We start from the raw sequence: 22,026 nt of genomic DNA on the forward strand, positions 1-22,026 counted from the left end.
CTACTATCTCTGTTCCTACTTATATTTGTGCATGAACTCATTTTGGTTTAGTTTTTGCTTGTAGCACTTGCATGGCTACAATAACATAAAATCTGAGTATTCTGCTTTTTTTTTTTTTTTTTTTTGGTTAAGTAACATAGCATAATTCCAGCTTCTGCATCGTTTTGTTGCCACAAAAAGACCAGAGATGTAAGAAAAATTTGGGAAATGCACAATAATGACTATTCCAAATATTTACCCTGTGGGACAGAGAGAGCTAAAGGCACCTTGGAAACATCATTCGAGAGGACATGGGGCAGCAGCCATTGTTTGCTTCTTGCCCTGAGAGTAATACACTATGTTGTCCAGATCCATAGGCTCAAATGCAAATATCAAGACAGAGTTATTTAATTAGCAGCCTCACAACTGCCTCTGGGTTTTATATGTTGTTTTTGTCAGGGTTGATTTTGTACAGTAGTCTCCTCTATTTGAAAAAACATAATGAAGGTGATTAAAATTATTCATTAATATTATGCCCATTTGAGCAAACAGTCCAAACATTTCTCTATTCCTGAGTATCAACCACAGTGATCTTCACACAAATGTCCAAAGCTCTTTTAGCTTTTTTAATTTTTCCATAACTTGACTTTAATTAATTTTTCATGTGCAAATTTATATACATTACTGTAACAACTGACTAGCTTTAGATTTGATTTGGATTCTTTTGGAGGAGGAGAGGGAAGATATCCTCATAACAGACCATATATTTAAATGAATAAATAAATGCCTGTATGTATCTGGTGTCCCATGGGACATCTACTCCTCTTCACTTGGAGGAGTCCTCCACAGATCCCCACTTGGTTCCAACAAAGAAAGGGACATATGAGATGCCAGTCAGAGGACTAGTTTGTATTCTGCTGTGAAAACAGAGGAGTAGAAAAGAATCCCATTTTAAAACTGAGTGCCTGGTGCTGATATATCTAACATTTATTCTAAATTTTATCTTAAAAGCAGTAAGATTTTTGGCCACCAGCACTCTCCTCAGGAAAGCCAAAGAAATGGGAATGTGCTGTTAATTTCCAGCCTGAGTTTACTTATGGCTAATATCAAAAGCGGTTACTAGGTGCACTGGTTGGAAACTTGTCAGAAGAAAAACAGAGGTGGATATGTTAAAGCTATATGGCTTTTGGATGAGCATTCTGTAGATCTGCATAATTTGGCTGTGGACACTTAAGTCCTACTTTGCAGCTTTAAAAATATCAGGCTTTAATAGACAGATGAAAGTTTGTACCTCCAAAAACCCAAATTCCTTAGTATTTTCAGATAGTGAGTCCAACATTCTAGGTAGCATTTCTGGAGGATTAAAAGCCTGGGGCCCTGGACTTTGGCCCACCAAGATCTGCTTCTGAAAAGGATGGGTGGCCTTGATATCATTTCAAATAGGAAACAAGATTTTGACAACACAGCTGTACTTAGCCCACGAACTAGCTTTCACATTTACTAAGGAAGCCTGTAATTTGTGGACCAAGACTTATTTACTTCTCTTAAAAATAAACTCAGCAGTGAAAGCCCTACATGAAGAAGAGAAGATGCCAAAATCAAGGGCTATGGCACACTTGGGTCTCCTGCATAGACATGATAGGTGCTGCTGTTTTCTTACTGTGTTCAGCAGCCCACATGGCTGTGAGATATTTCTCAATGCTGTTTCAGCTCTTCAGCTCCCCAGAGGTGGGTGCTGAAGAGGGAGAAGGGATGAAAAGGGACAGTCAGTGGGCTGGAAACACAGGATGAGCTGCAGGATTCACAGTAATGATAGGGCTGAGAGGAAGACAGCAAAAGAGAACTCTGCATGCTCCTTGTGCCATGAGGCTGGCATGGCACAGCAGGCCAAAACAGAAGAGTACCTTTGGTTGTTTTTTTAGGAATCCCTTGCCAAAGATAAAAAAAGCCAGTTTGTATGCCTTTGCTAGGAATATATCAGTGAAACAAGTGAGCTGGTCATGCAAACAACTTGTTTGACAAAAAGCAAACCAAGTGGCAAAAGCCAGTCAGAGTTCAACAGCTAAGTCTGGAAATGAGACACCCAAATTGTTCTGGATTTGCTCTGGTTCAGTTGATGGAGCAGATAAACAGTTAATGCCATTAGTGAACAAATGGCATAGATCAAAAACCAACAGGAAAAGGCCACCACTTGCCATAATGTGAGCAAAACGATTGCACTGAACGCCCTCCCTGCTGGGAGGTGGCAACACTAGATAAAAGCAAACGGAAAAAAGTATTTTGGAGAAAACCTCTTCCTGCCCCAAATACATTTCTTCCTGCTGGAAATTTTTGAAGTCTAGTTATTACTGTTAAGCCAGATTTGTTCACAGGAAAAACAGAGAATGATGAAGCTGAAGAAAGTCTCAATTCTCAGCCTGTGAAATACTCATAAGACCCACTTTACTGTTTGTGGATCCCATGCATAACAAGGCCCATGGAGTCTGTTGTAGGGAGAAAACAGTGAAGAGAGACAGGTAGCATACTTAGCATGCTGCAGAAAGGGTTAAAAGTGGTCAGTCCATCACTCTCCTGTGTGGTGCCTTGGAAGTTTTCACAACACCAGATGTGTGAAAAAAACAAGAAGAAAGCAAGCCCAGTGAGCACCAGTAGACATCCTGGTGCCCTGGAAGCAGTTAAATTAACACCCAGCAGGGACAAATTTGCAGCTTTGGGAACAAGCTTAAAGTTAGTCTGTTTTCATTCCTGGAGTGAATTTGCAAGTGTATGACAGTGAAGTACAGCCTGGGAAGGAGCAGGCGGCTTTGGATTAAGGATGGATAGCCAGAATTTGCTCCCACCCTCCCTCCTCCCACTCTGTTTTGCACTTAGGCTGAGAAGCTCCCAATACTTCTGCTAATCCCTCTGTCTTCCCATGTCTTTTACCAGTTCCAGTAGGAAAGAAACAAGTAATTTTTTCCCCCCATTCTAGATGAAACCAGACAAGACTGGAGTCACCCCAGCAAAACCTGCTTTAGCTGGGATTGCAGTTAACAGTCCTTCGGAGAAATCTAGTTCTGCAATGGATAAAGTTGGATGCTTTTCTAACTAGAACCAAAGCACAAAATCCTTTAGTAATTCATCACTCAGTTGGAGCCGGGCTGTGGCCCGGCTTGCAACCACTGCAAATTATAGAAAAGACTGGAAAAAGAAAAGTCTGTAAGAGTACATCTAAACCATCTTCACAGAATTACAGAAAGCCCTCACAGTCCCTCTCCCTCATACAAGTTACATAACAAATTGGATCCACAAAAATACCATCTTTCCTCATTTTCACACCTTGGTTATTGCAAATATTGTGGCATCAGTCAATCACGGGGAACTTTTTAACCAAGGTGAATTACACAGATTCTTAGTACGGCCTGAGAAGGCAATTCTCCATCATTCTTCCTCGTGTATATCTTTGGCAAGGTAGGAAGAAACTTCAAACCCTAAAACAGCCTTCTCAGAGAGGTGGTTGATGCTCCAAGCCTGTCAGTGTTTAAGAGGAATTTGAACTTTATAAAAATGTTGGTCAGCTCTGATTTGGTGAGGCAGTTGGAATAAATTATCATTGTAGCTCCCTTCCAACTAAACTGTTCTATATATTCTATTCTGTTCTGTTCTATAAGTTAGGTATGCAATGGCTACACTTGCAGCTGTAGATGGTGGAGGAGCTGTAGAGTCCCCTGAAGGAAAAACACCAGAGAAAGGGTTGTATTAGTTGCTTCCCAATGGGGAAAATATGCTGCTTATTCTGTCTCCCTGACTGATGGAGACTGACAGGATGAACAGCATGGCCTGAAATGTGTTGTGTGTCCTTTCAGCTGGCAATTTGAAAGGCTCAGGTCTGCATTTTCTGCCCTGTTCTGAAGACTTCCTGCAGACGCTTTGGGAATTACTGGACACAAAGCCCTTATGCTCCTTCACTTATTCCTGGCATAGGATACAGAAACAGTTCTTAAGTGTTACCAGTCTTCCACTAGCCCCATTACAAAGACTATAGGTTCTTGTCCCCTGTGTATCAGTAGCTCCTACTCTGCTCCATTTTCTCCCACACAATTTCCCTTGGATGCCCTGTCTTCCTCCACCAGCACCCAGCCTCACTCTCAGCTTTCTCCTCCCGAGTTTCCAATCCTTCTCACTTATTCCCTCTCACCCAAGCCCAATTTGCACTCTGTATTATCGCATTCCATGCTTCTTCCTATCCACAAACCCTCACTCTTCCTGTGCTTCACTCCTTCACCACCTGCTCTTACAGCTCTGTCCATCCCATCCAATTGCCCTACTCTGGATCCAGTCTCATCTGACAGTTTCTTTCCCTTGCACTAAACTTTCTGCTCCCTGACTCTCCCTGTCCTGTCCTTCCATACTCAGTCTCCCTCTTGCAGCCAGCTGTTCACCTTCCACTCCATCTCCAGACACCCCTGAGGGAGGTTCCCCACCAGTAGCCACTTGGGGTGAGTTTAACAGCTCACTGCTGCTGGCAGAAGCAATCCCATCTCTGCTTCTGGTCTCCACCTATGTGCTCCTGACTCTTCTCTTGTGCTGCTGTTGGCTTTGCCTGACCCCACAAGCTGAAGAAAACCTACATAGAGAGAAAGAGGATAGTTCTCTGCTGGCCTCGTGAGAGCTCAGACAAGGGCCAGAGCTGTGCCGGAGGAAAAAGTGGACATAAGGCTAGGGCAGGGAAGGACTTCTTGCCCCTTTCTGAAGCTTCTAGTCTTTAGATCAGCTCTTCCACCCTCTGAAACCTCACATAAGAGAGTCCAAAGCCTCTATCCTACCCTTCTTTTGACATGTTGCCACATAACTCCATGTGAGAAAGCAAGTTTCAGTCTGCATACGTCTTTCAGGCACAGCAGCAGAGCTGGGCTCACGGGTACTGAGAGGCTTCTGCAGAGAGGTTATTCCCCACCATGTGCCTCGCTTGGGTATTCCTTACTGGTTACATAGGCGGCTTAGAGGGCTTGACATGAAATGCACATATCTGGTATGAAAGAGAGGGATAAATAACCCTCCTTTTACTCAATTCCTGTGTTTTCTACTGAGTCACTGGGTCTGGTTCAACTCCAGACTGTCAGAGGATTTTTATGCAATGGTAAGTGTACAACTCCAGGGGATTGATTGTAATGGCTTTGAATGACATCTTCATTTTTTCCTTCTTTCCCCAAATGCACAAGAATATATAAAATATACAGTAAGATTTCTTTCATCTCAAGGTTTGGCTGGCTTGCTTATTTAGATTATAAATTCTTCAGGGCAAAATCTGTCTCTTACCCTGTGTATGTACATTACCAGAAACAGGCATGCAGCAAATGAAGCAGGCAGATGGTTCTGGAATAGTTCTGTTGGAGCATCTGGCTGATTTTCTGGAACAGCATCACATTCAAATGGTAAACTCACCCGTGAAAACTCACAATAAAGGAACATTACTAGGTCTGTTGCTGTCTTAACAACAGTCATCTGTGGCCTGGGGCAGGTCTCCACCATAAAAACACCAGCAGTAAAAGTGGTTGAGTGGACAAATAAATATTTGCCATTAAAATATTCCTTCATTTTGAACCCCTTTTAGTGGGAGACAAATTACTGGGACTAAGTACTCTTGAGCACTTTGGGGAATTAAAATAATAGGAAGACTCTAGGGAGACCTGGAGCTTGTTAATTTTTTTTGTTGTTCCTTGACTTCTTGAGGTATTCATAAATTGCCTGCAAACAAGTAAAAACTTACAGGAAAGGCTTTTTCACCATGCCAGCTCCAAATGGTTGTGGAATTATATTGTTTTTCCAAGCTGCCTTTCCAAAATCCCTGCAGGAAGTTGACTCAGGGCTTGACTCTGGCCTCAGATGCACACACAGCAATAGCAGGAATCCTCACTTCGACCAGGTAAGAAGTCCTGGTGGACATGATAACTTTATGGACAAGTTTACAGGTCACTATAGACTAAGTTGCTCCTTAGCAGAGAACCAGACCTAAAGCATGCTTAGTCCCTTTTCTTCTGGTCAGCATTCCATCTTCACAGTTCCTTATCTTAGACTTGTCCTGTTAATCTAATCTTCCTTCCCTGTTAATCTAATAAACACAAACTCATGTCCTGTTTTTGATGATGATTCCTCACTTTACCCTAGCACCCCGGACCTGTAAACTCTAATCTCAGCCACCAGCACTGTGGATCTTCTTAGTTGCCATTTCTTCCTTGCAGCTATCCTCATCTTCTATGTACACACTCAGAACCAGCTGTTCCTCTGCTTTCCTTCCCTAGCCCATGCCTTGCAGGTGGTGGTGGAGTATAATCAGAGGGCTGAAGCAGCTAACAACCTCACTGTACCCTCTGTCTCCAGCAGCAGTATTTTCCCCCCCACATCCGAGACAACTGGCTGAGTTATGAAGGGTCTCTTAGATCATTGCAGTTCTCAAACCAACATCTTGGGATCTGCAGGTAGGCAGAAGTTCATATCTATCAAATTCTTTCAATAACACTCATCTTATCTTTGATCTTACAGAAGTCAGATCAGCGCCATCCCATTGAAACAGGTGCAGTTTTAAATCTGAGTTTACACAATTCACAGAATTACATTCTGCCCTCTCAGTGGACCTCCCAGGCACTTTCACAATGTTAATAGATAATGAATGAGACTTCAAGTGTGCTGACATTAGCAAAGAACTCATCCAGGAAAGCTCAATGACATTTTTCATTGATGCCTTCATGGAAGTAACTTCAAAAAGCAGTTCAAAAGAGATGTCAGGAATTGTCTCATCTACCTTCCATATCCCCCAACCCAGAAGACTTTGACCATGGATAATAAGCTGCTATTCTTCCAGTATAAATGCATCATGGAACCTTATGGAACTTGAAGTGTCTCTGAAACTTTGAATTACAATATCCTCAGGGACTGACTGTCCATAGTGGGACTGTATATATTTTTTGTTCAGCAAACTGAGCATGAATGATATAAGGCACCACCAAGAAAACTGTCCATAATGACAATACAGGAACTTACAGCATTTTCTCTCTGGTTACATGCTCATAAATCAGCTATGACCCTGTAATTGATGGTGGTTACTGGGACATGCTCAAATTTTTATCCAGAGTATTTAATTCAGAAGTCCTTGTATGAGGGAATGTGACCAAAATGGAGCTATCAAGAAAAGCTGTCATCTAAATATTATTTTTATAGAGAGCTTTGAGAGAAAGGTCACATTGTTATTTTCTTACACTATGGAACAGTTTCTATTATTACAGATTCCAAAAGCCTGGAATCATTGTCATTTATGATCTAAGTCAAATTCAAGTCCTGCTTTGTACCAATTACCAAAAGCTACTCTAGGGTTTCTCTCTTAATTTCACAAATATTTCTAAAATACCTCCTTCACACTTGAAATGAGAGAGGTTGCCTCACCAAAATGTGTTCTTCTTTTCTTCCATAGTGGTTAAAACAGAGGTTTAGGAAAATACTCATTTGATAAAGAACACACATTTTCTGTGAGAAATTTTAGGGGCTAAATTAGAAATGTAAGTTACTACTCAGCAGTGAATGGCAATAACAGTTTTTTTATATTTGCACTTTCAAAAATGACATTAGTTATTTTGGTCATGGTGCTCCTTCCTCACATTGCATCCTAACTATATGAGAGTTTAACATATACTTTTTATTGAATCCACATGGTGCCCATGCTTTTTAAAAAAAAAAAAAAAAAAAAAAAACCAAAAAAAAACAAACAGGTAGACGGTCATATTCTGCTTCTTACTGTGCTACTGTGAGTTCAGTTACACTCTCCTGAAAATAAATGAAATTTCCCTGGGTTTACACTGGAGAAAATGAGAGAAGAATCTGTTTCAGGGTCTCTGCAGAGCTGCCAGTTTAGTTGAAATACCACCTCTGTCCCTTGGAGATATTTCAGATGATGAATGCATATTAAGCTGTGGGCGTTGGAAGGGCTGGTGTAATGGAATGGTTTTGCAAGGAGGGGATCACATCAACACCCAGAGCTCCTCTGTGGTGGCACATCCCTTGGTGCAGTGCTGATCAGTAATCCTGCAGGGAAAACATGCTAGGGGCTGGTACTGGAGAAGGGGCTGCTCAGTATTCAGTAGGAAGGAAGACTGGTTGGACTTAAAGGAGCCTGTTAAGATCTGGTAAAGAAAATGATCTAAGGTGTGCTCTAATTTGGACAAGTAAAGGCAAATACCACCACTACCCCTTAAACTGTGACTAATCACAATTCTTGGGTTATTGAAAAAGAGTGTAGAGGTGTGAAAATGGAGAGGGTGATCCCATCCTCAAAGCATCTCTTAAAGAACAAGGATTAACAAGGACCTGAGTTTTCCACAAGCAAACACTGTTGTGGGTTGTATCTACACTGATGTATTCAGAGCCTCAGAAAATATGGACTACTGGTTGTTCATGTAAAGTGGGAGGTGAAGCTCTCACGATCCCTTGTGTTATCCTTGCCTCCAAAGCCAAGACTAAATAGGACACATGCCCACATGTAGCAGATGGAGTGGCCTTGCTCTGTTAGGGTTCCTGTTCTCATGAGCTCAGCCTTCTATTCTCCCTTCCCTTGAGCAAATGAAGTTGAATAAAAACAATTGGAGAAACATTCAACTTGAAATCCTTGAGTTTAATTTGGCTTTAGGTCAAAACCAGAAGAGGATGAATAATATTTTATTTAGTAGATACAGGCTTATTTTTGTTGTTGTTGTTGTTGTTGTTGTTTTTGTTTGTTTATTTGTTTTATTTTTAATTCTTCACAGAAAAGTAATAGATGTTATTGAACACATATATTGGCTGATTAAAAACTTTGAAAATGTGTGTGGAATTTCTTGGAGTAGCTAAAATCATCAAGTCTTCAGTTCAAAAATCTTAAGTCTTATTTCAGAAGCATCTCTCACTGACTGCACTACATACTTCAAAAGGGTGAAGTTAGACTTCTACCCAGGCCCAGTCACAGTTTTTCAGCTGAGGCTCTTTAGAAGTATCACAAACCTGATTAAACCTGTATAGAATTTGGAGCTTCTAAGTCTTTCCTAAACAAAGAGAGTGTTGAATTTCCATGAGTTTTTTCATGACTGTGTATGTTACATTCAGATAGACAATACAAAGGAATCTTTCCCAGAACAATGGAGAATAAAGGAGAGAGGCAAACAAACCATTCAGATCAACCTTCCAGGAAACCAAGATGATTTCCATCATTTTTATGACTTTTCCCTAGAGGCAAAAGACATCTAATTAGCAAATCCCTCAGTAAGTCTGTTTTGATTTGACGTACAGGGAATATGACAAGCAGAGAAATTATAAGCCTTACATTTCCAGTTAGCCAGTTTGGACTGACAAAACCAAGCTCAGATGTCTTTTGGGGATCTTCTTAAAGCTTGGGGAGCAAAAAATCCAGAGAGTGAGCTAGTTCTGCTAAAAATATGAGCTTACAGTGTTCCAGTTAGTGATTTCTGATGGCAGTGTCACCACAGTCCTTTGTGAATGTGCCCTCACATTACCAGCTACAAAGCATTGCAGTGAGTTGTGAGATGGTCTTATAATGATCTGAGGAGGAGTTGAATGATACCAAGCAGAATTAAATCTTGATTCCTCATGCAGAAATAGAGCATGAGTAAAACAAATATTAATCATGAAGTTAATTAGTAAATGCTGGTAATTAATCATGCATTACTTTTAATGATGTGTAGAAATACTCAGAGGTGGGAGATGATCCTTCAGGAAAGCAGGCTATGCAGCCTAAATGAGGTAATGTCCCCATTGCTAAAATCAGCAGCAGTCGACCCACAAGGTCGCTTTGACCTTTGTTGTCTTTAATGGAAGCTAATACTAGCAGTGTCTCCTGCCCCTCTGATTTAATAGCTAGATTTACATGGCAAGTAGGCCCTGTCCAAGGGGTTGGTGGGCTCTTGCAGCAGTGGAGGCAGGTGCTAAAGGGTCTACAGGACTCATAAATACTGCCAGGTAAAGGGTTACATTCAAACTTTTTAAAAACCCTGTAATTCATGGACCAATTATATTTCTAAGTATTGTTCCAGTAACTACAAAATACTCTAATTGAGCGAGACATAATTGATATGCTGAACTTCATCAGCACTTTGGAATATCTGCTAAGGATCTCTAAAAAAATAACCAGTTATCTCTCTAGAGCATAGAAAACCAGCATCCTTACTGCAAAAGCCCCATAATCTCTGTCTAAAAAGCTTCCAAGTTTCTCAACTGTGCTGTGGGTCAGGTAGCCACATCTTGCAGAAACAGCTGTGGGAAGAGGTCAGATGACAAAAAACATTGGAAAATTAGTTGGCAGAAGGAAGTCTGTGTGACAGGCAAAACCCCTTCCTTGGTGTGATATCTAAAGTTTGGCACTCAGCAAAGTTCACTTAGGACAAGTTTCGTAAACCAAAGTTCTTGTGGCCTCACAGGTGAGAAATCCTGCTACACTCATGGTAAATCTTGCAAGTACTACTAGGACCAAGGTGCCAAGTATCATCCTGTTGGCTGGCCTCCCTGAGCAGCAGCCCAAGAGGACACAGAGCAAATAGTTAATATTACCTCAAGCAGAGCTGCTCTCATGTTTTTATGCCTTTCCATAATGTGACCTCACAGGTTTTTTTCAGAAAAACAGTAGTGTTTGCAGAAGTCCTGTCTGTCTCCCCTGTGATGGCAGATTGCTGGAAGTTTCACCATGGTTGAATGAAGAAACTGTTAAAATTTATCTATTAAGAGAATGGGCAAATGCACCTAAGAAGAGAGCACCCAGTGGCTCAAGGAGAAGCAGCTTGCAGACACCTCCCATAAAACAGCAAAGCTCTGCTTGCATCCTGCAAACACTCATTCTAAAGCATCTTTCAACAAAGTAATTTCTCACACCTGCCCATAGGTTTCACCTGGTACCTCTTGCTAAGGGACTTGTTGGAGTAAGTCATGGTAAGTTGCTCAGGAAATTTAAGACAATTAAAAGGAGAAGGTGTGCAGGCATACAACTGAATTTACTCTTTTTAAAGCATCAGCCTCTTCATCCAGTTTGGAGAAGAAATTCCAGCTTGGAGTGATTCGTTCACAGTGCTACTTTCTGAGAGTCCATGGAAAATTTAGGCTTTCATTTTTAGGTAGCTTCTTAAAGCATTTTTCACATCTACAAATCATCTCCACACCTATACTGCAATTGCATATCTTCAAATATGCTGAGATGAAATCCCACCTAAATTACACAAAGTTACCTAAACATTCCAAGGTCAAATATGTTTTGCTTGTTTTGCACCTGGTTTCCAGATTTTAGGCTACAGCAAGTTTGCACATTCTTACTTTGATTGGCAGGTCTGGAAGTTGGGGTCTGAGACCTGGGTGCACAGAGACTTGACATAGCACAACTAGGCTAAAGCAGCAGATCTTGTCAGAGTACTGTCTCATGATAACACAGTGGGAGCTGGCTATGCGGAATATAATTGTAGACATATCTGTGGCAAACTTCTCCTTAATCTCTAAGCATGTATTTTATGCACAGAATATTCCCAGAATTGTGATGGGTGTTTAGAAAGCTCACAGATAAATCTTAGTTTTTTCTTTGCCAAAGTGATAGCAAATGTGCAAACAGTCTTTTTTGTCATATCAGTCAAAAGATATCTAAAAAAAAATTTCCTAACCCTGCCTCCCTGAGAAAAATGATGGCATAAAAATTAACATTGTAAAACACATTGTCTAAGATAACATAGGAATTCATTAAAATTTTGGCTTTTAATAGACCCTAAATTTTTGTAAGCTAGAAAATCTTAGATGGGAGTCCAAAATACACTTGCATCTGCACTACTATCTCACCTTTCTGACAAGTATCTACATAATATATAGCAGTGACATATTCATTCCACTGCATAAAGAGAAAAGGGTTATGAGCATGTGCTTCTTGAAATTCTTCTAAATGTGCATCCATGATACACCTGAATAGGTGCTAAATGTGCCATCACCAGCTCTGCAGAAGTGCATGCTGAGAGGGTCATTAAGTGCCACCAGGACACATCTCCTGCAGCAATGAGGCCAGGCTGGAAAAGCCTTTTTAGTACTTGGACCAGAACAATTCTGTAGCAAAGAAGGAGGAATTTGTCTTACCTGTCTGTGCTGCTGAGAGACTGGATACTGCAAACCTGAGATTTGCTGGCTTTGCTGCATTTTCTGAAGCATCATTTTTTGCTGCATTGCTAGGGTTACATTAGGTGGCCTCTGGAGAGACTGGTTTGGGAGAGGCTGAGCAGTTTGCGGCTGCGGCTGTTGTTGCTGCTGTTGCTGTGGCTGCTGCACGGGACCTGAACCCTGTGCCTGCTGGGTGTAGTGCAGAAGGGCAGGCTTGTTTTGGGAACCCAAAACCGAAGGCATCTGCTGGTTTGTTTGCTCTGAGTTAAAGTGAAACAAAGGCTTTGTGTTGCCATGATGCTGCTCTAGAGGTGGCTGAGCACTAAAGTTTCTGTTGAGGTCCTGAGGCTTCTGTTGCATGATTATGTCCATGGGATTGCTCTGGGGAGTGGTTGGTTTATAAACATAGTTGTTCATCCCTTTTGTCTGGTTTCCATTCACTGGCACCCCAAGCATCGCTGAGCTTTGTGGGCTGAACTGCTGCTGGCGAAAAGAGGGACTGGGGATTTTCTCCTGCACAAAGGGTCCAGGGGAAGGTCCTGATGGAGACAGAGTGGACCAGTTGGCTGTCTGGTTCTGCTGCTGCTGTTGCTGCTGAATCAAGGCATGCTGCTGCCGATTGGCTGCGATCTGTTTGAGCTGCTGTGCATGAGACACCTCCTGCCAGTTAGGCAATGGCCGACTGGACGCAGAAGAAACCTGCGACACCTGTGTTTGAGGCACCGAGGGGATGGGTGAAGAGGCAGACATGGCAGTGGTAGCCATAGTGAAGGCTGGACCTGTAGAAGAAGGCCTCATCTGTGGGGAGCCCACAGGAGCCTGATTAATGCCTGCTGCATACTCACTTTTTATCACCATCTTATCCATCTGCAGAGATCTCACAGGGCCCCTCTGGCTCTGCTGCCCAAGGTCAATGTTGAATGGCTCATCTTGTTTTATCGTGGCATTTATCATATTCTCTAGCTCAACATCACTCATTGGTGGCACCGATATGTTAGTCAGCTCATTAAACAGTTCCTGAAGTTCAAGATCCATCATTTGGTCCCATGAGTCTTCCCCATATCTGTTAGGGAACATGTTCTCATGGGATGTCTGGCCATCTAAGTGTTTGCTGCAGGACATTGTTTCTCCTGGTTCTTTCTTTACCTCTTTCAAAGTCATATTAAACATATCATTCCCACTAGCATGGGTATTGTTTGCTAGGCTGCTGGCCTTTCTTTGTGATCCTTGCCCTACAGTCATAGCTCCTGACATTGACTGGCTTTGGCAATTGTTAACATGTTGTCCACCTTGTCCCACTGGGATATTGTCACCCACTCTTATCCTCTTAATATCAAGGAAAGAACTCTCTGAAACACCATTGGGCCTCTTGTTGACAGGCGACAGATTTACCACCAACTTTCTCTTCAAGGAGCCTTGAAGCTGAAAGAAGCAGAGACAAAAAAAAAAATCATTAAATGATACCAAAGAAATAATTTAATTGCTTGAAAGACAACAAGCAGGTAAGCATTGCTTAGTTCAGAAAGCTCCTCTGGGCTTTTTTTCGTCAATTAAGCTGTGCAGAACTGTAGGCAAATAGGCTGTAAGTGGTGAATCTCCCTGCCATCACCACCCTTGCCATCAACGTTTTTTTAGCACTGCTGCCTCCTGTTCATCACAGACACCCTTCCCCTTACAGGTGTGATGAGGGAGGGAGGTAGCCAGAGCTGTAGTTGGTAAAGCCCCTTTGCTCCAGATCTACTCCAATCTAAGTGTGCCAGACAGATCTAAAGTATTTTAGACAACAGTGACAAATGCAGTCATGAAATCTGCCCTTGTGCCTATCTGGTGGTGAAGGTTTTCGTTCTCCCAATTTTGGTACATGATCCAAAAAACCATTTTTGACACCTGTAGAGTCCAAGAGTCCACATTATAATGGCACACACAAGATCAAGGCATCCTTAGATCATGTAGGTTTATACTGGCCAGAGATGTGTATAATTAAAAACCTTAGATATTTACTTGTTGAAAACTGAGAATGAGTTCATTGGAGCCATGTCAGGTTATGTCAGCCAAGGGTCTGGTCCATGATGTACTGACAGATTATTTCCCAAAGATGTATATTAATACATTAAGCCCTTGTTGTTTATATCCTGAAACATCTCTTATAAAACATACAGTTCACTCAACACTGCTCTGAGAGTTGTAACTCTATTTTCTTTTCCTTGGATATTTACAGTGATACTTCCATTTGCTCACCAGCCCCATAGGCCTATTGAAAGAAAAGTGGTTCATGGCTCTGTCTGCCTGATCTACTCATCTGCTGTGGTTGTACACACAAATTCCCACCCTGTGCACCGAAAACAGAGATGTCAGTCCCATGAGCTGAAAACCTGGACTTGGTACATATGCCTTCAAGTAAGATTCAGATGCCCTCAAGAAGAGTTGCTTTGAACACGGTTCATAAAAGAACAGATCACTTTAAAACAAGGGTGGCTGTCCTATATTTAGCCCTGTACATTTGATCTTAGAAGTATTTTCCAACCTTAATGATTCTATGATTCCATGACCAAAGGGGCACGCAGCAAGGAGCGGACACGTGCACATGCAACCCTTGCAGAGGCCGCACACATTGTCCCTTTCAGCCATGAGCAGTGCCAGGAAAATAAGCACAGCTCATCTTCCTTTCTGCACTTGGGCAGAAGCACAATGCCCGGAGGCATCAGGACAGTGCCATCTGAGAAATACCTGTGTGTACCAGTGAGAAAATAATGCCCATACAAACTGTGATACCTTGGGGGCTGCAAAGGGCAGAGAGAAATGAGAACTCTAATTTTCCAGTTAAGTGAGGAAGAATGACTTATGAGATCATCCAGCCACATTATTTTCATTATGGAGCTTCATGTACAGAAGTCCATGGACGTGTAATACTCTATTGGGGCCTCTATGCCCCTCAGTTTCAGGCTTGCCTATAGGTAAAAGCTCTTCCCAGATAACTTCCAGATCTGAAAAATTTCATTCTGGTGTGAATATCAATTAATTGCTTGAAAAGAGTTTAACTGAGAAATACAAATTTCCTTCAAACCCACATATTCTTCCGTTGCATCATCAGGCCTTTGAGTTTGGCCATTAAAAAAAAAAAAAGTTTGTAATGTCTGTCTCTGATACTGAAAATCCAATTTCATATTTCAAGTTAAATTTCCAGCATAGATTTTAAATCACAGATTCATGTTTTCATAAGGACAACATGTTGATGCCTGCTTGTGTAAGTCTACAGACCATGTGCATGCAAGAGTAATTAATTGTCACTAGGTGTCCCTGACTGGGGAGAGGCTTTGGTGGTCACTGAAAAGAGCACAGACTGTCTTGGATTAGCATGTTCCTTTGACACATGAGTCACTGTACTTTCCTTTGGAACAAAAAAAAGGTAAGTTGCACTTCCTTTTACCATCATCTTTGCTGTCAGTGTGTTTATTAGAAACCATGCTCGTACACTCAAATTCATCTTCCTGGGAAATGGGGAAGTCCGCAGGTCATTAGAATACATGATTTGACAGCACATTTTGCTTTCAGATGTGTTGCTGACAGAAAGCCTGAACAGATAATGAAGTTTACATCCCCTGCATATGTATATGTTCTATGTGGTTAATATGACTTGCTGAGTTAATTTAGGTTTGTTTGACATTTTGAAGCAGAGGGAGCTGTTTAAAAAACTCCACATTTTCAGGGCACCTGCACTAAGCTTTCTGACATATGTAAAAATGCAGGTGTTACACTGTGCTGTTTGTAGTATCTGCTTCTCTCCTGCATTTGAAGTAGGTTCTAGCAGATAGCAGCATGAGGTGAGTGAGCTGGGAAGTGGTTTGCCACACACAAGTCAACAACAGAGCCAGGCAGAGCACCATGATCTCCAGACACATCCCTTAACATGTCCTGGAGGACTCCTGGTTTCATGACATCTGCCTAACAAAAAGGGGACTGTACATTTCTAAAGAATAACAAGTGCTAACTTATTACATCTCCCCAAAATCTTGCACACATAACCCTCAGAATGCTGACAACACCATCAGTCAATAGATGTCCACACCTTAAAGCAGAAATGAGAGCAAGTGAGGCTGCAAAGGTGTAGGGAACTGAGGCTGCTACAAAGGTCCTGATTTCAACATCCCCCATGAGTTCAGGATATGGAGGGAGAGGGCATGGGAAGGATGTGATCAGCCCACAGGGATGAAGCCCCCTCTACCTCCTTGCACTGAGCTGTTACCAATTATATGTCAGGGAGGGACTCCAGGGGACAGGTCTGTGTTTGTTCAGGAAGATGAGCAGCATTCATCACAAGCCCCTCTGAACACTGCCTTTTTGTGGGGCACTGCTGCCCCAGCATTATGCCTCTTTTTTTTTTTTAAGAAAGGAAAGGACCAGGGTACCATCACTGAAATCTTTGCATTTTTCTAGTAATTGCGTTTTTCAATTTCTGACTAAAAGTCAGTATGCAAGCCCTTTTTACCCAAGCAAAGCAGACTGTTCAGAAGGGGAAAAAAAAAAAAACCAACAAAAAAAACCCCTAAAACAAACAAACAAACAAACAAACAAACAAAACCCCAAAAAACAACTTGCCAGATTTCAGGCTCCATCTCTTTCAATTTGCAAGCTAGGATTGATTTGGGTCAGTAAACATAAAGCAAAAGTTCCTATAACATACACAGGCACATTCCTCAGATCAAAGAGGTTTGTGATTAAACATCTCAAACTGCTTGAACTGTGTAATACTGAAAGGCCCTGTGATGGGAAACGAGTGACATGACAGTAAGTGGGAGAGGAGGAAGCCCTCCATGCCCAGCTCCATCCCACAGGCAGGTGGGCAGCACTGGAGGAAGCACCACAGAGCCCAGCATTTCCTGGCAGCGTGTGCTACTGAGAGACCTTTTGCTGAGCAGGCTCTGGTGAGTCATTGTGAGCTCATGTACTCACAGCAAGGCAGAGCTGGATGATTGATCTTCTGAAGTTAAAACTCAGCCTCTGGAGATCATTTCTATGAGACAGCCCAGTGCTCTTCCTGGACAAAATGCTTGGGGACAGCAGAGGGCAAACTCTAGAGATGACTTGATCTAAATGACCCGGTGTGATACCATGTCCTGTGCAGAGGGACATATATAATATTTATAAATTTTATATTTAAAACTTATTCAGAGTCTTAAAGGAATTTAAGAGAGGCAGTTTTTTTTCTAATGCTCTCTGACACCAGGCCAAATCAGCAGGAAATCCACTGAACCAAAAATTAGGGCTCATCAAATCCTGGTACCAAATAATTTCTCTTTTGGAAAAACAGAAAGGTTTTTCCTTCACCTTTCTCTTGGTTTAATTTTTTTTACTCAGTATAAAACTAGAAGATTTTGTTTATTTTTTTTTTTCTGGCTCTTTTTTTTTTTCCAGAAAATGTAAACAAAAAAAAGTTTTTATACAAAAGCGCAGCTTGTCAATGAGAAATTTTAGAGATTGTTTTCTCCAAAATATCCATATCTAACAATATTTTTATCGCATCATTGATACATTTCTGACATTACTCATGTGTATTCACCTTATAAATCTTTCCACAGAGTCTATCCAATATAAGCAAGAAAAGAATTGTCTGTGTCAGCAGGAAATAATACAGTCTATCATGTTTCTCTTTCAATGAAAATCTTATTTTTTGCGCATTTAATATGACTTCTTCAGTTTGACTTCCTTTAGAAATTGCTCTTTATGTCATTTAACACAGTGTAGGAAGGAGCACAGTGCTCAGCAGAACTCATAGACTAACCATGCAGCACCTTGAGTTTCACAGCTCTCACAACAAGTAAAATACAAGCTGTCCCTCCGACTTGCCCAGGTAAGTCTGTAGTGCCTACAGATCAAGGCCTTGTACAGAGATGTTAGTTCAGTATCAGACTATCATTTTGAAATGTTTATAGCTGGACACTTAAGACTGGGCCAAAACACCAAAATACCCCAAAGGAAACTACAGAGAAAATACCACAGTTTGATAGTCTTAAGTCCCCACTAAGCCTTTTAGTGAAAGACATAAAAGGAAGGATCCTCCCACCTTTGTTCTCCCAGCTCTCACAGTTTCCTACAAAGGTTTTCAGTGTTCTTACATTGTGTGGTGGAATAACAGGCATGAGACTCCCAAGGTGCTACTGGCTGAGACCCCACACTGTGAAGCAGGCAGTGTGGCAGTGCTAGCAGTTCCTGTGGAGCAATACTTCTGATGATAGAAAAAGCAGCTCTGGATTTTGTGCTTTAAATGTAGAAGCAGCAAACAAATTCACCTTAAAAGGCCCATTTTGGATTATCTAGACTTTCTCACAGTATGTGTCGACTGCACTGGAAACAAAATACTCCATGAAGCTGGGAAAGCAAAAGGGTAAAGGAATTACAGGAAAAATATGAAAAATATTCAAACAATGAAAATTAGAAAAAATAATACCTTTCAAAGGAGGAAAATATGCTGAGTGATATTTATGCTGTAAAAGCACCTTTGCATTGCAGGACTGGACCTAGCAAGCTGCCCTTGAGGCTTAGAGCCTGATTCTGAATGACAGCAACTCTCAATTTTTAAAATAGTGTTTGGCAGTGTTTGCTGCCAGCAGTATCACTTCCTGTGGTGTTTAGAGCTGTGCCAAGATGGGGAGCACCTTTCCAGCAGGGACCAGGGCACACCAATGCAGAGCCTCCCTGTTGCAGGCATCTCCCAGCATGCAGGACCAGATGCCTCTGTCCTTTTTTTCTTACTCCTTTAGCCAGACAGGATAGTTGTGGTGACTCACACCATGGCCAGCTTCAAAGCCCCAGAGGCACCCTGGGGCTGACACAGAGATGATGAGGGACCATCTCTGAGATGCCATCTCTGGGGCCACCACAGTTCCTAATGCCACAATCACACAGGAACCCTCAAGGCCCATTTCTGACTACAGACCCAGTTTTGAGGGTTCCCATCGCCACTATTTCTACACATCTGAAATCCATTGGCTCTGATTGTTCCCCCTCCTTCCCACAACCAGGAGAATCAGGTTCACCCTGGTGTCTCTCCTGAAAATCTCAGTAGTGTGATCCTCTTCTGAGAACCTCTCTCCAGCCCTTCTGCTCTTCACTTTCTCTGCACTACTCAAGTACATTTATTTTTAATCTTTTGTCTTCAGCTACAGCATCTACCTGATATGGCTGAGGATGCAAGCATGAGAGCTGTCTTCAGAGAGATTTTAGCACTCTGAGTTGACAAAGCCCAGTCTGCGGGGTGATGCTGTTCTGGTGAGCACCATTAATTTTTCATGCAGGACTGAGCGACAGAGTGGAGGCCTGGGCACTGCACACAATGGAGAGCAGCCCTGAGAGCTGGTGTGTCCTCCCAGCACCATGGCTAGGACAAGGGGGCTCCTCCTTGGGTGCAAAGAGCTGTGCAGGGGTAGCAGAAGCTGTTTCTTGCTCTGGTCAGGTTGCAGAGGCTCAGCTCCAGGTGTCCTCTGCCACCCACCCTGTGTTCATAAGAAGGGAACAAAGTGTTCTCTCTGAGCCTGAGGAAGAGGAGGACACACAGGTGCCTTCAGCCCCACACTGTTGGTGAGCATGGCAGCTTGAGACAGCACACCTCCACTCTACCTCACTCCCCTCCTATTTAGCTAACCAGCTCCAGGGACCACTTGGATGACCAGGGTTTACTGCCATGAGAATTTTGCTCTATGCATCCCAGAGTTCCCCACTGCCCATGCCTGTCCTTCTGATCCAGGTGTCCATGCAGACCTCTTGCAGTGGTGTCCTGACTCTGGTTCATCCTTAGATGTAGGCACCACTGGAAATAATAAAGCTGACTGAGAGGCAACACAATTTTCCTCCCTGTTTATTGTAATGTTTAGTGCCACTAAAACTGAATTTATAGTGAAAAATAAGGATGTTTCTTGGCTGACAAGTATCCACTTAATTTTCATTAGCTGGGACACGGCTGGAATAGCAATCAGTATCTTAGAAATCCCACAATTTACCTTTGCTTATTGAAAAATTATGTATCTTGCCAACTGAACATACCAACCTAAAAATGCATCCATATTATTTACAGTGTATTGCCTAGAAACATAATGTCAGGGCTTTGGTCCAGGTTGCTGAAGCACAATAATTATATTTTTATGCAGATTTTACATCTGATGAATTATAAAATATCATGTCTAGTCACAGTCTTTTAGAAAAATAGGAACACAGAAAAACAATAGCATTTTAACTAGGTCAAGATTGCTAATCAGAGTGTAGCAGTCATTACTGTGTGCAAAACAAATAGGCATAAAAGATCTGTATTTTTTATCTTGCAAGCTGTGTATCTGTCTTCTGGAGGAGTCTTTTTTGCTTGCTCTTTCTTTCTGTCTTTCTTTAAATTTTTTTTTCTTTTCCTTTTCAGCCATGAATAAATTAACAATCACTTTGTGTGAAATCTACAGAAATTTATGTCAACGTTTATTACCATGAAATGTGGAACAAAGCATAATGCAACCTGAGCTTTGGGAACTAGGACTGCTTAACTGATCCTATCCTGATGAGAAGGAAATATCAAATGCATTATAAATGCTGACAGGATGATCAGGCATGTAAAAGAGGTCATCCAACACCACCCTCCACATTGTTTACCAGTTTCATAAGTCAGCTTAAGGTATTAAAAACACATACTGTCTTGCACAGGAAGATCCTAATCCTTAAAAATGTTGCTGTTATTTGATTTGCCTTTTAGAGATCAACAGCAGATTTCACCTAAGGAAAGACTGCTGAGAGCACTTTGGTCCTGGTATTCTGCTCAGCGCTACTTCCAAATTGTTGCTCTGTAGGCTCATTAGAGCACATATCCATGCCCACATGTGGGCTTTTATTACCTGTCTAAGCACTCTGTTATCAAAAGTTCAGTCCTTGGAGGAAGACACTAGCCCTCCATCCAGACTTGGAAAAGAAGGAAATATTTAGACTGTTTCTCTCTTCCTGCAAATCAATACGTCACACAGGACACTCAAGTCAACTGTTTGGCCTTGAGGTCTTCTTCAGGGTACATTACAGTTCACAGGAGATACAGTCACCACTTGTCAATTGGAAAAGAAACATCCCTTCAGCTTATTACCCAGTCATGCTTCCAGCATCAGACTCCATCAGCCAGGACAAGGAGGGCCCACGTCAATGAGAGCTGCCTTCCATCATGCATCAATTAATACACTTAATGAGCAAAATGGCTTCTTGTTAGAAGGAAGGAGTCCTGACCCTCTGCCAAAACTTCAGTGGGGAAGTGATATTTAGGATCAAATCCAGGCCTGTGGTAAGAGGCCTCCTACAAGATTGCTGCACTTACTTGAAGGTTGGGTTTGACCTGTATTAGCATATTCCCCCTGGCGCTCACCCATCATGCGCTGACACCCCTCTAAGGACATGAAGTAAGAGCAGTACTTAAGAGTCTTTTTCAAAATCTTCAGCTTAAATGTGCAGTGTCAGGACAGACCAAGATTTGGACCTATTTGAGCAAAACAGGCAAAAATTTCAAGGGCTTTGGAGGGTTTTGAAACAACAGTTGGAGAGCTTTTAAGATATTCCTGTGAAGAGAATGGACAATGGAAAGGACAAATAAAAGAAAATGATGAAAGTTTATATATAAAGACTCTAACTGATTCACTGCAGATCAAGAGATTATTTAGCAAACTTGAGCAGCAATAAATTAAATCCCAGTGAAATGATACACTTTCTCATCCAAAGTGGATAGAGTCTGAGGAACTGCATGAGAGATTCAGAGCTCATCAAGGTCTAAAGAGGGACTGATCATTTTTTAGGAAATGGAAAGATGCTGACTTATAAAAGGTGATGATGACATATTTAGAAGGGGATGAAAAATATTAAACATCGAGGATCAAATTAGTCTGTGGTTGCTGGGGACTA

The 22,026-nt window shown here is 41.9% G+C and overlaps 1 protein-coding gene across 1 annotated transcript in view; it reads right to left on the bottom strand.

The window, feature by feature from the left end:
• Positions 1-22,026, bottom strand: part of MAML2 (mastermind like transcriptional coactivator 2) — a 210,713-nt gene that overhangs the window by 52,265 nt on the left and 136,422 nt on the right. Inside the window, exon 2 of the mRNA XM_030269692.4 lies at positions 12,097-13,539. Coding sequence (XP_030125552.3) covers positions 12,097-13,539 — 1,443 coding nt within the window. The remainder of the gene's footprint in view (positions 1-12,096; positions 13,540-22,026) is intronic.

The sequence above is a fragment of the Taeniopygia guttata genome, chromosome 1 (genome assembly GCF_048771995.1).
Source record: "Taeniopygia guttata chromosome 1, bTaeGut7.mat, whole genome shotgun sequence".
Classification (NCBI taxonomy): Eukaryota; Metazoa; Chordata; class Aves; order Passeriformes; family Estrildidae; genus Taeniopygia; species Taeniopygia guttata.